General features: G+C 40.0%; 1 protein-coding gene across 1 annotated transcript; it reads right to left on the reverse strand.

The window, feature by feature from the left end:
• Positions 1-8,074: 8,074 nt before the first annotated feature.
• Positions 8,075-13,513, reverse strand: LOC120575310 (alpha/beta-gliadin A-III-like). The gene is made up of 7 exons (XM_039826028.1): positions 13,487-13,513; positions 11,565-11,736; positions 11,169-11,471; positions 10,951-10,998; positions 10,643-10,707; positions 9,266-9,312; positions 8,075-8,123 (listed from the first exon to the last, which is right to left on the reverse strand). The coding sequence occupies exons 2-7, from the start codon at positions 11,707-11,709 to the stop codon at positions 8,075-8,077; spliced, it is 657 nt and encodes a 218-aa protein (XP_039681962.1). The 5' UTR covers positions 11,710-11,736; positions 13,487-13,513.
• Between the last annotated feature and the right edge of the window lie 1,309 nt (positions 13,514-14,822).

The following is a 14,822-nucleotide window of genomic DNA, read 5'->3' on the forward strand; positions in this document are numbered from 1 at the left end:
GACCGATCCAGAATCCGATCCGAACGAATAAACTGGCATACCTAACATTTCGTCGCGACGCGGGAAAAGACGCCATCCATTGTAGCGATGGTCCCAAATCAATCCAAATTATATCAACCTTAGCTGCCGCGGCCTCTCGAAGTTACAGGAGAGAAAGGCGGTAACATGTTGAGGCCTGCCTGGCTACGCACCCTCGCAGGAAAATGATTTTCGCGGAATCCTGCCGATAATGGTTTCTATCCCGATTTCTTTTCCTCTCAGAAACAACATCCTTCAAATGATGCTGACGTTGCCAAGCGTAGCCAAATGAATTGAGGAGCTGCGGCGCGTTAAGAGAAGGTCCCAGCTGCCTTTATAAAGATCATGACGATGCAAAGACGCGTTCGATCCGGCCGAAAGATCAGGGAGGAAAAACACGAAATTCTGTAGTGGACAAGTATTATAAATAACTTTGGTACCTAATGCAGAAAACTGACCTTGGACACCATTCTATCTGACGATTGTTTGGCCATGGCAGCTTACACACGTGGTATAAGCCCCACAATTCCGCTGGACTATGTGGAAATAGCTGCATACTGCACAAAATCTGTCATGCTTCAATTGTAGCCCGGGAAAATCTTTAAATGCTAATCTTAAATACAACTGACTTATGTTTCATCTACGTATTCCTGACTCTAATGTAGATCTAAAAAAAAAAGGCGTTCGACACAGTGATGGCAGTAAGGAGACTTGAGGAGGAGAAGAGGATTCTTATTGCAGAGATGAACAAGCATTGGAAGTCTCTTTGCACCCGTGCAGACACGCTGAAGCAGATGTCATCCCAGCTTTCTAATGTGACATCAGGTACAGTATGTATTTGTGTTATACTTGGCATACATTACAATATTTCTGAAAGTTTCTAAATAATAAATGCTCAATGTGTTTTAACGTGTAAGGTGAGACGTGGGGCCTGCTTCAAGATGGGATCTAAGGTCTACAGAGCTTGACGATGAAGAACAAGCAAGCAAACAACAGCATGGCAAAGCATGCAAAGAACTGTTATGTTCAAGTTCTGACCGAAACAGAAATTAACTTTAATAATGATTCTGAGGAATACCATACCAGTAGTGACTCTGAGCAAGATTAAACTGTATTGTCATGGCTAGAGTCCTTTTTTATGCTGTTGTGTGCTGGGGAGGCAGCATTAAGAAGAGGGCCACTGGGACAGGCTGGTAAGAAAAGCTGTGTTTGGCACAGAGCCGGAGTGCATCACATCAACTGCAGAGGAAAGGACACTGAACAGGATGTTGGCAGTCTTGGACAATGACCGCTGCTGATACAAATGTACAGCTTTGCACTGATTTAATCACTGTACTGTTTACTTTTGCACTACCAGAACTGCAAAACACTCCATAGCTGTCCATCATGTATCACAGGGTGAGTCCCTACCAGGACTTTGTAATCACTTGATATGCTCTTCACTTTTTACTTTTGTCTCCTGTGATTTGTGTTAATCATCTGAGCTACAGTATGTGTGTTGTTTTTGCGGCTGTATAAGCTAATGCCTAAAATGTGGTGTGTCGTCCTAAGTACAGTGTTAACGATTTCCAGGGAAACAGTTTCCTCCATCTCCTAGATCCATCTTACATGGATACACAGATATGGCTGCGTCTTCTAAATGTATTTCTTAGCACAGTACTCTTAGCCTGCACCTGTGGTCGGTATGTCAGACTGTTCATAGATAAGGCTTATTTTGTATCCTGAGCCCATGTAGTGACTTTCAGAATATAAGTAGGCCTTATTTTAATGCTATGCCCTGAAGATCTGGTACTGGTACTGCCTCACATCAAGGCCCACATCCCTCCTGACTTCGATCAATACCAATTTGCATACAGGACCAACAGATCCACTGATGACGCCATCTCCGTAGCACTGCACACAGCCCTCACACACCTGGAAACCCCCAACAGCTATGTTAGAATGCTATTTATTGACTATAGCTCTGCATTCAACTCTATCAACCCAGACAAATTGACTAATAAACTACAAACACTGGGTCTAGGAGACCTTCTCTGCCGATGGATCAAAGACTTCCTCACTAATAGACCCCAGCGTGTCAGGATCAGCCATCATACCTCCTCTAGCATTATTCTCAACACCGGCGTCCCCCAGGGCTGTGTCCTCAGTCCAGTCCTTTATTCACTCTTCACCCACGACTGCACCACCTCCCACAACTCCAACACCCTCATCAAATTTGCTGATGACACAACCATAGTTGGACTCATATCAGACAATAATGAAATAGCTTACAGGAAAGAAGTCCAGACCCTGTCAGCTTGGTGTACGGACAATGACCTCAATCTCAACACCAAGAAGACAAAAGAAATAATAATTGACTACAGAAGGAACAAAATAAACCACAACGGACTGTGTATTAATGGGAAGGAGGTGGAGAGGGTGGCAAGTTTTAAGTTCTTGGGAGGAGGACCTGACCTGGAGCCAGAACACCTCCCATACCATTAAAAAAGCCCAACAGAAGATGTTCTTCCTGAGGACCCTGAAGCGCAATGGGCTCCCTCAGGAACTCCTGATTCGCCTTTATCGCTGCACAATTGAAAGCTCCCTGACATACTGCTGCACCGTGTGGCACTCCAGCTGCACTGCAGCAGAAAGAAAGGACCTGCAGCGGGTTGTCAAGACGGCAGAGAGAATAATTGGCATTCCCCTACCGAACCTGAGTGAACTATACTCAAGCCGTCTTCTTACACGGGCCACAAACATCAGGCAGGACACATCGCACCCCGGTCACTCCCTGTTCACCTCCCTCCCCTCAGGCAGACTGAGAACCCCCAGCACACGCACACATAGACTCCAAAACAGCTTCTTCCCGAGAGCTGTGAACATATTACAAAAATCACACATACATCCACGCATACAAACATAAAATCTCTCACCCCCTCAGTGCAATCGGACTCTGTGCAATAACTGCTGTGACAGTTTTTAGCTTTCTTTTTTTTAGCTGTTTTATTTATTTATTGAGAATGTGTTAGTGGTAGTGTTAGTGTATGTGTATATGTGTGCGTGTACTTGTATGTATGTATGTAGGAATGTATGTATGTATGCATACTCTGCATGCATATGTATGTATGTGCGTATTTATGTATATATGTGCCTGCGCACGCATGTATGGATGTGTATGTGTATATGGGTGTAGCTATATCTTTATCTTTATTTTTATTTTATTTTTTTACTCTATGCTGCTATTTGGAGAGGATTGCTCCAACAGAATTTCGTTGTATTGCATACAATGACAATAAAGATCTATCTATCTATCTATCTTTCCAGTTTGGTAATGCAGGGTCCCATGGGTCCTTGAAATCTTTAAAAGTTTTTGACTTTGACTTTTTTTTTAAATGACCATAAATGTAGGTAATTGAAAGTGCTTAAATACTATGAAAACAGCATTCAGTATGCTACAGTTTTCTCTTCTTAGCTTTTTAATGTTTTTTGTGTTGATTTTTCATTACTCATGTATGTACGAACGCCTTTTATTGTCCAAATCAGAAATTGGTGACCGGAGATTATAAATGTATTTCAGCAGCAATACAAATTCCTGTTTCAACAATTGATTTCTTGCCTTTGCACTGTTATCAGATTCAGATCAGACTGTTATGGAGACATTGTCCCAACTTCTTCAGAATTGGGGTTGTAGAAACACTGTATGGGTCATAAAATGTATTCACGAGATCATATGATTTATATGTATTTCTTTTAATGTTATAACGGTCTTATTGCCACAGAAGCTGAGTTGCTTTGTTTTTTTTATTGATCTTTTCTAAAACTATAACGCTACATCTATCAAACATTTATTTAGATGTTATCATGCATTTCTTTATTTTAATAATATTTCGGTCTTATTACCGGTGAAATATTACAGTAAATAAGACATAACAGTGGGCTACGGTCATTGACATATGGCTACGGTATGAGCCGAGCTGGGCGCATTCAAAAGCCGATCTCCCACAATGCAATGCGGCCATTCATTTCAAAGAATTCGACAGCGATCAGCGGTCTTTGCTTAAATGTACACATATATAAGCAGTGGTTTTGTTACCAACAACACGTTGCTCTGTTTTGTTCCAGTATGTTTTGCATCCTAATAACGTTTAAAAATATATATATATATATATATAATAATACTACTCCGGAAGTGACATGGTAGCCTACGTGCCGCTCGGCGGATAAGAAGATAAAAAATACATAATATTTGTAGTATTGATGTTTTTGTTTAACATTGTATTTGAGGATGTAAACAATAAAGATAACAATAATAATAAAATACAGTTTCATGTATTGTGTGCTCGGCCGGCCGGCCGGCGGCATCATTCTGAAACGGAACGAAGCCGACTCACGTCAGACGGCAGAAACAGGCCGAACACGTCCGCCCACCCACCCCGGAAGAACTACAAATACGCAACCTTTGTAACAGGTTCTATGGCGCGTCTCTTATGGGAGTTGTAGTTTTTAAATATATTGGTAGATTTCTCATAATTAGAAGTCGGCAGTGTAGAACTTTGGATACACCCTGGGTTTTTTTGGGATGGGGAACACACTGGTGTCATCAGATTTAAAAAATCTAATTGTTAAATAGGTGAAAATAGCTTATTACCATATTTGACAGTGCTTACAGTAGGTAAACTTTGGTGACCATATCTACATGATATCTGAGGTCCAGAGCTTTCTATAATAGCTGGTCTTATGTGTGTAGCACCTTCTGTTGCTAAATGACAAGCCTTCATACATGTACTGGGTTCAAGGTTCAGAGGTCAATATTTCAAAGCAGGAGTAATGTATCCTCTCCAGACTGACATATGTTCCTCTCCAGGTTGAGACCTTTCCAACGATGTGTTTGCTATAGTCCTACGACAAGGTTTTCATTTTTACACATCATGGAGACCACGTTGCAAGTGATACTTTATTGTCCCCACATCCAACACTTGACATATTGTTTTATCATATAGCTGACATATACTTACAATAATAAAAAAAACATAAACAAAGTGATATAAAACACAAAATTGCCCAAGTAAAATATTTAGGTGTCATATTGGAATCGAATTTAGGTTTTAAAAAACACATAAAAAAGTTATCAAATACAATTGTATATGATATGGCACAGTTTAGATATATTCGAAATTCCCTTACAATCGAGGCCTCAGGGGCCTATCTAAATGCAATGATTGTTCCACACTTTCGTTATTGTATGGCAAGTTGGTCACAGGCTACTAAAACTGCCCTCAGGCCACTTGAGTCATTATTTAAAACCTCTCTAAAGATTCACGATAAGGCAGACGATTCCATCACTGTCATATTCTTGTAAAATATAAATTTCTTAGCTTTGAAAATCTGATAATCAATACAAATCTGTGTTTGATGTATAAAATCCTCCATGACACCGCTGCTCCTCCACTAAAAGAATTCATATGTTTGGGCTCCGAAATAACGGCTCGAGCAACTAGATCTACAGTGCGAGGTGAATGCAGGATCCCTAAACGCAGGACAACATTTGGAATAAATGCTTTTTCTTGTGTGGCCGCTCGTCAGTGGAATATGTAGCCCACAGAGCTGATAAGAAGCACAAACCTTTACACGTTTGCAAGACAGGCAAAGAAATGGCTTTTGTCAAATCAAATTTGTACACACATGTGACCAGATCTATGTATGTGTGTGTAAGTGTGTGTTCTGAGGTATAAGAGTAGATCTGAGTACATGAAAGGTGTGAATATGACCTTTTTTATATTTTATGTATGTGTGATATATGTATGTGTGGTGTAAGTGTGTGTTCTGAGGTCTATAAGAGTAGATCTGAGTACATGAAAGGTGTGAATATGACCTTTTTTTATATTTTATTGATTTGGTCAATGTAAATTTCACTATTCATGTATGTATGATGTATTGTGTATTTTAGTTAAGATCAGCCTGCCCAGGGACTAGGGTGAAAATTAGCTCTTGAGCTAAAACCTGGTACTATGCATCTCTCCCCTCGGGGTTAATGTTTATTGTACGCTGTCCCTGTTTCTCTAAATAAATAAACTAAACTAAAATATGTAGCCAGACTGAAGCACATTACACAGCAACAATCTATTGCTCATCTTTCACAAACAGTGACAAGAGCAACACATAACCCTATATTTATTTATTTATTTATTTAAAACAGTATCACTTCAGACATTACAATAATACAGTTGGGGTACAAGATCAATTGGGTAGAGTGAATGGGTCCCCCAAAGAAGCTAGAAAAGCTTATAGGTGGGGGCCCATGATATGCATCATATCATGAAGATATTGCACAACTAGCCTAAAGCAACATTATTTAAAGTTTTAATTGAGGTAAGTCCAAATTAGGGCTATCATTTAGAAATATTTACTTTACATTGGGGTACCCTATTTATTCTGCAAGAGGAAAAGAGCTCATCTGGCCTGGAGAATAAAGATAGAGCAGATCATATTCTCTGTGCTTCCTTGGAGATACTGGTTTCTATTCCTCTACACCAGTGTTTCTCAAACTTTTTTTCAATATTATTCCACCTTTGAATTGCTTTTTTAAGTTATCAATTCACTAAACAACAACTTTTTTAAACGTAATGTACCCCCATTTGAGAAACACTGATCTACACAACCTTCATGACAGTCCCCCTGTTTTAGATATTGCCATGCGGACATATTAAAATGCTCTGTAATGCAGCCTTGTATAACATAAACCCTCTGATTCACTGTGAGTGTCTGCTCTAAATGATAACACTCACTTTCAACACGGGCCTTCCAGCCAAAGGTGCTGTCCATATGAACACCAAGGTGCCTATAGGAGCAGAGCCGATGGATTGTTCTCATCATTTATGCATCATTTACGCAGTGGATAGGACACATGCCTTTGGTGTGGGAGATCTGAGTTTGATTCCCACTGAGATACATCAACCAATGTGTCCCTGAGCAAGACTCTTAACCCCCAGTTGTTCCAGAGGCGTGCAACCTCTGACATATATAGTGGTTGTAAGTCGCTTTGGATGAAAGCGTCAGCTAAATGACATGTAATGTAATGAATAATGCAACACTTTCCTGACAAATCAGACCTGAGGCCTGATCATCAAGACATTGGCCGGATTGTGGCCATGTGGCCAACCTTGCACGGCCAGGCCTTAGATTTCCCTCCACTGTCATAAGCCTTAGTAAACCGCCCACCTGTTAAGTCATTTTAGGGTGACCAGATCAATGTCCTCAGTGTCCCATTCTCTATTGTCAGGGAAAACATAGGAAAACTACCTCTATCCCTGGTTTTATCACAAGAAAACATTAGACTTTTAAATTATATTGATAACCAAGCAGGAAATGTTCCCGGCTTTATCAATTTCTCAGGGTCATGTCTCCAGTTTTGATCTCTGATGTCTGATCATCTTATGTCATGCACATACTGTATGTTGACACCGAAATTTGACACCAATCTGTCTTTGTATGAGGCAAAGGATATGAAAAAAATGGCCTGATTTAATTCACTTCCATATTTTATGCCATATAGTTCTTTCCTGACCTGAAAAATCATTACTCGTGTACCATTGTTGAAAATTGATAAATGTGCCTCTTCTCTTCATTGGGAATGTTTGAACATGTCTTAAGAACTTTCATAAGTGTTCTGAACAGACAACCATGATAACAAAAACAATCTTTGGAGTGCTACTAAGCGGTCAGAGGTCAAAAAGGATGCAGTCTTTCAGTAATACATCCTTATGCGGGAGGTATCTGTCACCAGGGATAGGATAGGAGCCCATTTACTGTGCTCCAAAATTAGCACAAATACTAACTAAAATTTTCATGATCAGTTTGTATGATGCCACTTTGGTACTTGTTGTGTCACTACATGCAACTTTCCGCTATCTCACTTTTTTACCATCAAATACAGCACAAAGTCATGACATTAATTATTCAGTGTAGTCAATGATTGTCAGACAAATCATAAAATGTAACAATAGTGAATTTAATTCTGAACAAATATACAAAACAAATAGTAGAACAAATATACAAAACAAACAAAAAAAGGTCATCAGGCAAATTTGCTGGCCGGCTCCCAGGTGTCCTCCCAGACTCTGCCACTGTAAACAGTCCACAAGTCATCTTACACACAGCATATACAGTAGAGCCTACAGCTCCCAACTAGTCTTCAAGCTCAAGTTTGATGATATGTCATCTGAAGCTGATAAAGGTTTGCCCGTTTTCTGTTGGATACTTTTTGTTGGTTTATTTTATATGGCGTTTGTCAAACAGCCGTCATTTTGTTCCAAGTGAAGACTACTGTACCCATAATGCAGCAGAGATCTGGCCACTCAGGCACTTCGACACAGTCATCCCCACAGTCAACCTTTCGAAGTTCTGCATCGGCTTAACCGTGTCGCTATGCAAATATTGACCACAACGGGAGGGGCGCAGAGATTATGTGGTTAGAGGCCTCTAGGTCGGGCGCATATTTAGTACAATATGAGATCGTATTCTGAACGAGCCGCCATGACAGTCTAGCTTTGAATTTCCGGAGAAAACAAACCCCATGTGATGCATTCGTCCAATCAGCTGCCGGTTTTCATTTCTTGGGCAACAATACAGATTAGCGCCGCCTGCTGTTATAGAGATGTATTACCTCTCGTCTCGTCTTGTTGGTGTGTTCTGTGGCACTTTTTGGACCAACACGGGGAGACTGATCATTTCGACTGGCTTTTCTGTCAACGGTCGGCCGTCGGCTATATGTGTAAGCAGCTTTACATGTACATGTGAATTGGGCTTAAGACCCCATCAGAGCTGAAGTGGACTAGAAAGTGATCTGAGTCCTCTTCAAGTGAACTCATAATGTGAACACAGAGAAAAGAGTTGTTTTTGCTTCAGTCTACTTCACACGCCATTTTAAGATTTGTTTCATTATGGGAACAGTAGTTTTCACTTTGAACAAAATAACTGCTGTTTGGCAAACACCATATAAAATAACCCAAATAAACAAAATAAAATTAGCTAATGTTTAGGGGTTAGAACAGGTTAGAATGTATTAGTTTCAGATGTCATTTGAACAAACTTGAGCCAGATGACTACTTGTGCACATGTTCTCACACGGTCTCAGTTCAGTTCACTTTGTGGCTATGGATTAAATAACAATATAAATATGTATGGCAAAGAAAATGTGGAAATAATAATAATGAATGAACAAATGAATGAATGAATGGATACATATAGAGAATAAGCCATCACTTACCAGGAAGCGCAAGGCAGCCAGCGCACTTTGACCTCTGCTGCCTTCCCCTGCAGACACACACACACACACACACACACACACACACACACACACACACACACACACACACACACTTAATCAGTTTAGTGAAGTTACTGTAATGATTTTACCATTCAAATAATTATGTTTGTACTTAGCTCTCTACATTGGCGTTCTTACTTTAAACATCATTTAGTTGACAAGAGTACTAATGCATTTTTTGTGAGCTCAATACAAAATAAGAATCTGTTGTGGCATTCCATTTGCATTGTTGTTTTTGTTTACGATTTACAGTATGTAGCACTTGTGAGCAGTGTTGGGAGTAACGCATTACAAAAGTAATGCAATTACAGTAATGTATTTCATTTTGCTGTATCACAGTAATATAACACATTACTAATTACATTTTGGTAACATTATACCCGTTACAATCTCAGTACCGCGAGTTGCAATGCATTTCAACGCAACATTTATTGTTGTTTTGTTTTTTTAAGAATTCACCAACACCGCAACACATTTCTTCACAGGCAAATAAAGCCTGTGAGTGTTATTTCCTGTTGTTGGATTCGATGGTTGAGACGACTGCAGAGAGAGATACATTTGCGAGATGGAAATTATTTTCAGGAGTTATTACGCTGCGTTAAAGCAAGCTGTCCCGTCACTGTTCCCGTGGTCAGAGCCAGAACCGGAGACAGTACGGACAACATCTGTGTCCCAACAGGTGACGGTACGTTGCTGAAAGATATAAACATTTTAGTTTAATTAAAGTTATTAGATTTAAAGAAAATTAAAGTTTAGGGTTGCTACACGTAAATCTCATTGCATTTTATCAGCCGTAAAAAGTAACTATGCCATACTTCAATACAACTGTACGGTGCTTTGAATTGAGTATTTTTATTTTCTCCTACTTGCCTATTGTACGTTTTACTTCTCTACTTTTATAACTTAAGTTACTTTGCATATTCATATTAATTATACAAAATATTATGAATAATCTGTGATGTATTAAAATGGATAAAGAGGAGACTTCATTGATCTGGTGGTGAAATTCAGCTACCTGCCAAGTCAAACTTCTGCTGTTATTTTGGTGAAAGAACTCGAAAGAAATGCAACATTAGTGTAAAGCATTACAATTCAGAGACAGTAACGTTGTAATATAACTAATTACTCTCAAATGACAGTAACTAGTCATCTATAATGTATTACATTTTGGAAGTCACTTGCCAAACACTGCTTGTGAGAGGGTTGATAACTACTGCTCAGTGTTACTGTTTTGTCACATGTGGATTGAAAGATGAGCCAGGCATGAGTCAAGAGATTATCAGACAGCCTAATGAAATATATAGTTCTACATCTTACCCCATTCATCCGTCTCTCCAATATTTTTTCATACGGATAAATTGTCTGTCGACTGCATTTGCAACCTTAAATGACAAAGGCAAAAACAAGTTTGGTTCACTTCAAATGGGTCAGAGTTCAATTGGGGTGTTCACATATGCCCAAAAAATCCAGAGTCACTGTTCTTAGTTCGCTTTGAGGGCTGAAAGAGACCAAGTGTGAATACACCCTGAGTTTGGTTTAATTAAAGGGGGCTACATTTGAAAACACCCGTACACACAGCACATGGCTGCTGATATACCCATAGGGTGCAAAGAATGTCTACTTACTTTTTGTTTTCTTCTTTTTGGCAAGGGTTGAGGGTGGGGCTTCTCTGCCTTTCGTTGGATACAAGGGGAAAAGGTTAAGAATGATATATTCAGAATCTTCAGGGGTGGTTTAATTGATTAAAAGGGGTGAAATTCACTGTGTGTACCTTGTTTTATATTGTGCACTGATTACAAAAAAGCATGGGACAAATTTACAGATGCAAGGCAAGATTACTTACTTTGTCTTTTCCTGGGTGGTAGAGGCTCCATATGCAGCTGAGCATGAGCTGAGTCTGGGGGAATCGGGAATAGGTTTAAAGTAATAAGTTGCTGGTCTGGGGGGGTGGGCTGGTTTTGCGGGATGGGCTGGTCTAGGGGAAGGTGCTGATCTTGGGGGAGGTGCTGGTATTGGGCGAGGTGCTGGTCTTGGGCGAGGGGCTGGTCTTGGGAGAGGGGCTGGTCTTGGGCGAGGGGCTGGTCCTCGGCGAGGAGCTGGTCTTGGGTGAGGGGCTGGTCTTGTTGGGGCTGGGGCTGGGGCACATCTGTTGTGAAGTTAGCAAAAATATCAATTCTGTACACATCGTCAGAAAAATCAACGACAAACACTAATGAACTCTACATAAAACTTATCTTACCATCCAGTTTGATAATGAAGTCGTAGGCCTTCTTCATGCTGGTTAATAAACGCGTGTTGGTTTGCGTTGGTGGCAGATGCGTGACCACGTTTGCCACCAACTTGCCTGTGCCCTTGTGCCTCTGGCTGAAGAATAATATGGGCATATAGCCCAAAGCAGAAAGGTTTTGGACCTGAAATGAAACAAAGTAATTAACACATTTCCAATACATTATGTTACTACATTACTACATAAATAGCAGTCCATCTACTAATTAAAGATGCAATCTGGCAAAAAGTTTTTAATGCTTTCAACAAGTGTTAACCATGTGATTAAAGACCTATTGTAAAATACACAGAAATATTCATTCATGAGGATTTCTTAAATTGCAACTGTCAGTGCTTGATTTTGTTTGAAAATAATTAATTAATTTTATTTTAATTAACAAAAGATGGCGTCCACTCCACACTGACTTTGAACGATGACTTGCCACCGGCACAAGAATCTAGAGTTTAAATCAGAAACAGAGGGTAGTTTACTTGGTGTATATACTAGGTACGAATTGTTTCCTAGTTCATCTCTATCCTTAGTCCCCTGCCATCATTAGTATTTTAAGATAAGTGTAGTCTGGAATATTGCCTATTTATGTACATACACCAATGCATTTTCAAGATTTGCTTTCACAACAGAAGCACCCCTGCATAAAATTAAATTATCTTTTCATATTGTGTATGGGGAGCTTTTTGGCAAACTGTTTATCAGATAAACATGCATGTGATGTTCATCACTTGAGCGTCATGTGTGATGTGTGCAGGAAAAGCAATTTAATAGGGATGTATGGTGTGGTTTTTAAAGCAATTGCAACTGTCTAAAATCTCATCCTGACAAGATGTGCCAACTTCCAACATACAGGCAGGCATGTCTTCTGTCCGTCAACAAACATGGTACCCACAGAAAGTACTCAATGAAAGTTTCCACAATTGTGTTCATATTCAAGCATGTATATTCAGGTGTTTGTTAGCCTGATTGATACCAGTCCCTTCTCATTTGTAACTGAGAGTGGGGGGGTCTGGGAAAGGTTAATTGACAGTTCATTTCCAATGGGCCATCACCAATGTACGCCGCTCAAATGCCTCTGGGCGCATTGGATAGTCCTTCAACCACTCAGACCAACGATCCGGGTGACGCTTTTCACATCCAATATCCAACTAAAAAACGTGATTTTGGTTTTTGGTGTCGTCCCTCCACACCCTACGGTCTCCTTGCAGGTGTTGCATATTGCAAACTTGTTATCTTCTGCTCACACGCTGAAGAATGTCCAAACAGCTGACATGTTGCAAGTTCATTCACCAGGTTCCCTACATGTGGGAGAATAGCGCCGACACGCTTCACACCGCGAGCGTATCATCAGATTGAGGCCAGGTTTGACAGAGCTCGACATTGAATGGTCAATTCATCGAAAATATAAAATAAAACGGGGAGGCCAGGTTGAACCAGCCTTCTTGAGTAACATAGTGTTAGCCACAATGCTAACGGCATTGATAACTGCTTTTAACAGCTGGATCAACATTAGCTGTCTACATGAAGCTCCCAGCTGAGGTCCTATAACGTTAACGTTAAGCCGCAACGCAGGAAATAAGAACAAGCTCATTAAAGCTCACTGGCTTCCTCTGTAAAATTTTCCATGCACCGTCACTGCGTCTCAGGTCATTTTTATTTAACAGATTAAATTATCTTTTTCTTGATCAATACTTCTACAAAAGGTGTCTTTGCCCCATCACACATTATCAATGAAAATGACAGAAATCATGCTGGGTGGCTGACTTTCAAGAGGGGGAGAGATTATACTTTCTGGACTGATGGAAAGGATCCCCTTAGGACAGACAGATGGATGTGCATGTTAATGTAAATACTGTATGTACTTTGGGCTTAATATTGATTACCACTCAATAATGTAGCATGAGCATTTTTACTGGGTCCAGTCATCATCAATGTGTGCTGTTTTTAATGTCCGCTTGCTTGGCAGCGTGGCGAAACAAGCACTGCAGGTTTTGCGGTTGGCCTGCTGATGGACCTGGCAGCTTGGGCAGGGCCTGAATTTTGGCTTTGTCATTCTGCAATGTACACACACACACACACACACACACACAATATTATTAAATATCATTCAGGGAATCAAATACACATAAGGAAAAGAAAGACAGAGCTAGTCAATATATTAGCATGTGTCATACAGCAGTAGGCTATGCTTAACTTATCACTATTCTAACATTATCAAAGGTAGTATTAGCTCTGGATGTTTGCAAGCTGGCGAGTGCAGAAAAAGTGTGAAAGTTGCCAGAGAGCGAGCTGTTTCCTTTCCTGTAGTCATAAACCATTTTTGAATACTGGCATTCCGCACAAAAATAGAGTTTGATTTACTTAATTGTGCAGCCTCCTGCACAGTTCATTTGGTGCAATAACCAGGTTTTAAATGCCAGTCTCTATCCATGAAATTGCTACAGTGCGCTTAAAACGACACCAACAAACAAATCTATATTCTCTGATCCCGACCTTTACACTTCGAGTGGATTGCGGGGAGTGAAGAAGAGGCAGCAACCCAGGTTCTGCGTCCCTCTAAACAGCTATTCTTGATCACCAGAGGGTAGGGGAGAGAGAGGGAAGGAGAGAGAGGGAGGGAGGGAGACAAATAACAAGACAAGAAACAATACAAATAAGACAGTAACCAAGACAAACGTGGCTCTGAAAAGTGCCTTTTTTTTGTTATAAGATGCTGCTAATATTAAGTATTTCGAAAGGACAGGGATTAAGGAACCTGCAGAGAAAGAGAAGAAACAAATCAAAATAGAATAGATCACCAAACTACATATTACAATATGAATAACCACTAGGCTAAGAAGTTAAGTAAATGCTGCTCTTGTTCATTCACAATATAAAGATTGATCCATTAAATATATCAATAAAACTAAGTATAACATCAATAAAAATAAGTAATTGTGTGAGCAAGGGTTAATCATATTTTGATTATATATAGCTATAGCTATATACAGGATACATAGGATGGCAACCATTTAGCTTAGCTGCTAATGTGGCAACCAAAAGCCACATGCCTGGTTGCCTAGTTGACAACCACTTCAAAAAGTTAATGTTGAGCCCTGAATACAGCTGGCGCAGAAATGAGGTCCAAACGTGTTATACATATATGTAACTTGTCACAAATATGCCAAAAAATATAATGCCAAAAGTACATGTCCAAATCAATATCAATAAACAAGCACC

This window comes from Perca fluviatilis, chromosome 15, assembly GCF_010015445.1.
Source record: "Perca fluviatilis chromosome 15, GENO_Pfluv_1.0, whole genome shotgun sequence".
NCBI classification, from domain to species: domain Eukaryota; kingdom Metazoa; phylum Chordata; class Actinopteri; order Perciformes; family Percidae; genus Perca; species Perca fluviatilis.

Bases quoted from the DNA above. Each gene is read 5' to 3' on its own strand.
- LOC120575310 (XM_039826028.1), bottom strand. From the start codon at position 11,709: ATGCCCATATTATTCTTCAGCCAGAGGCACAAGGGCACAGGCAAGTTG. The intron at 11,472-11,564 runs GTAAGATAAGTT...ACTTCACAACAG, and splicing joins CTTCATTATCAAACTGGATG to ATGTGCCCCAGCCCCAGCCC. The intron at 9,313-10,642 runs GTAAGATGTAGA...GTGTGTCTGCAG, and splicing joins TGGAGAGACGGATGAATGGG to GGGAAGGCAGCAGAGGTCAA.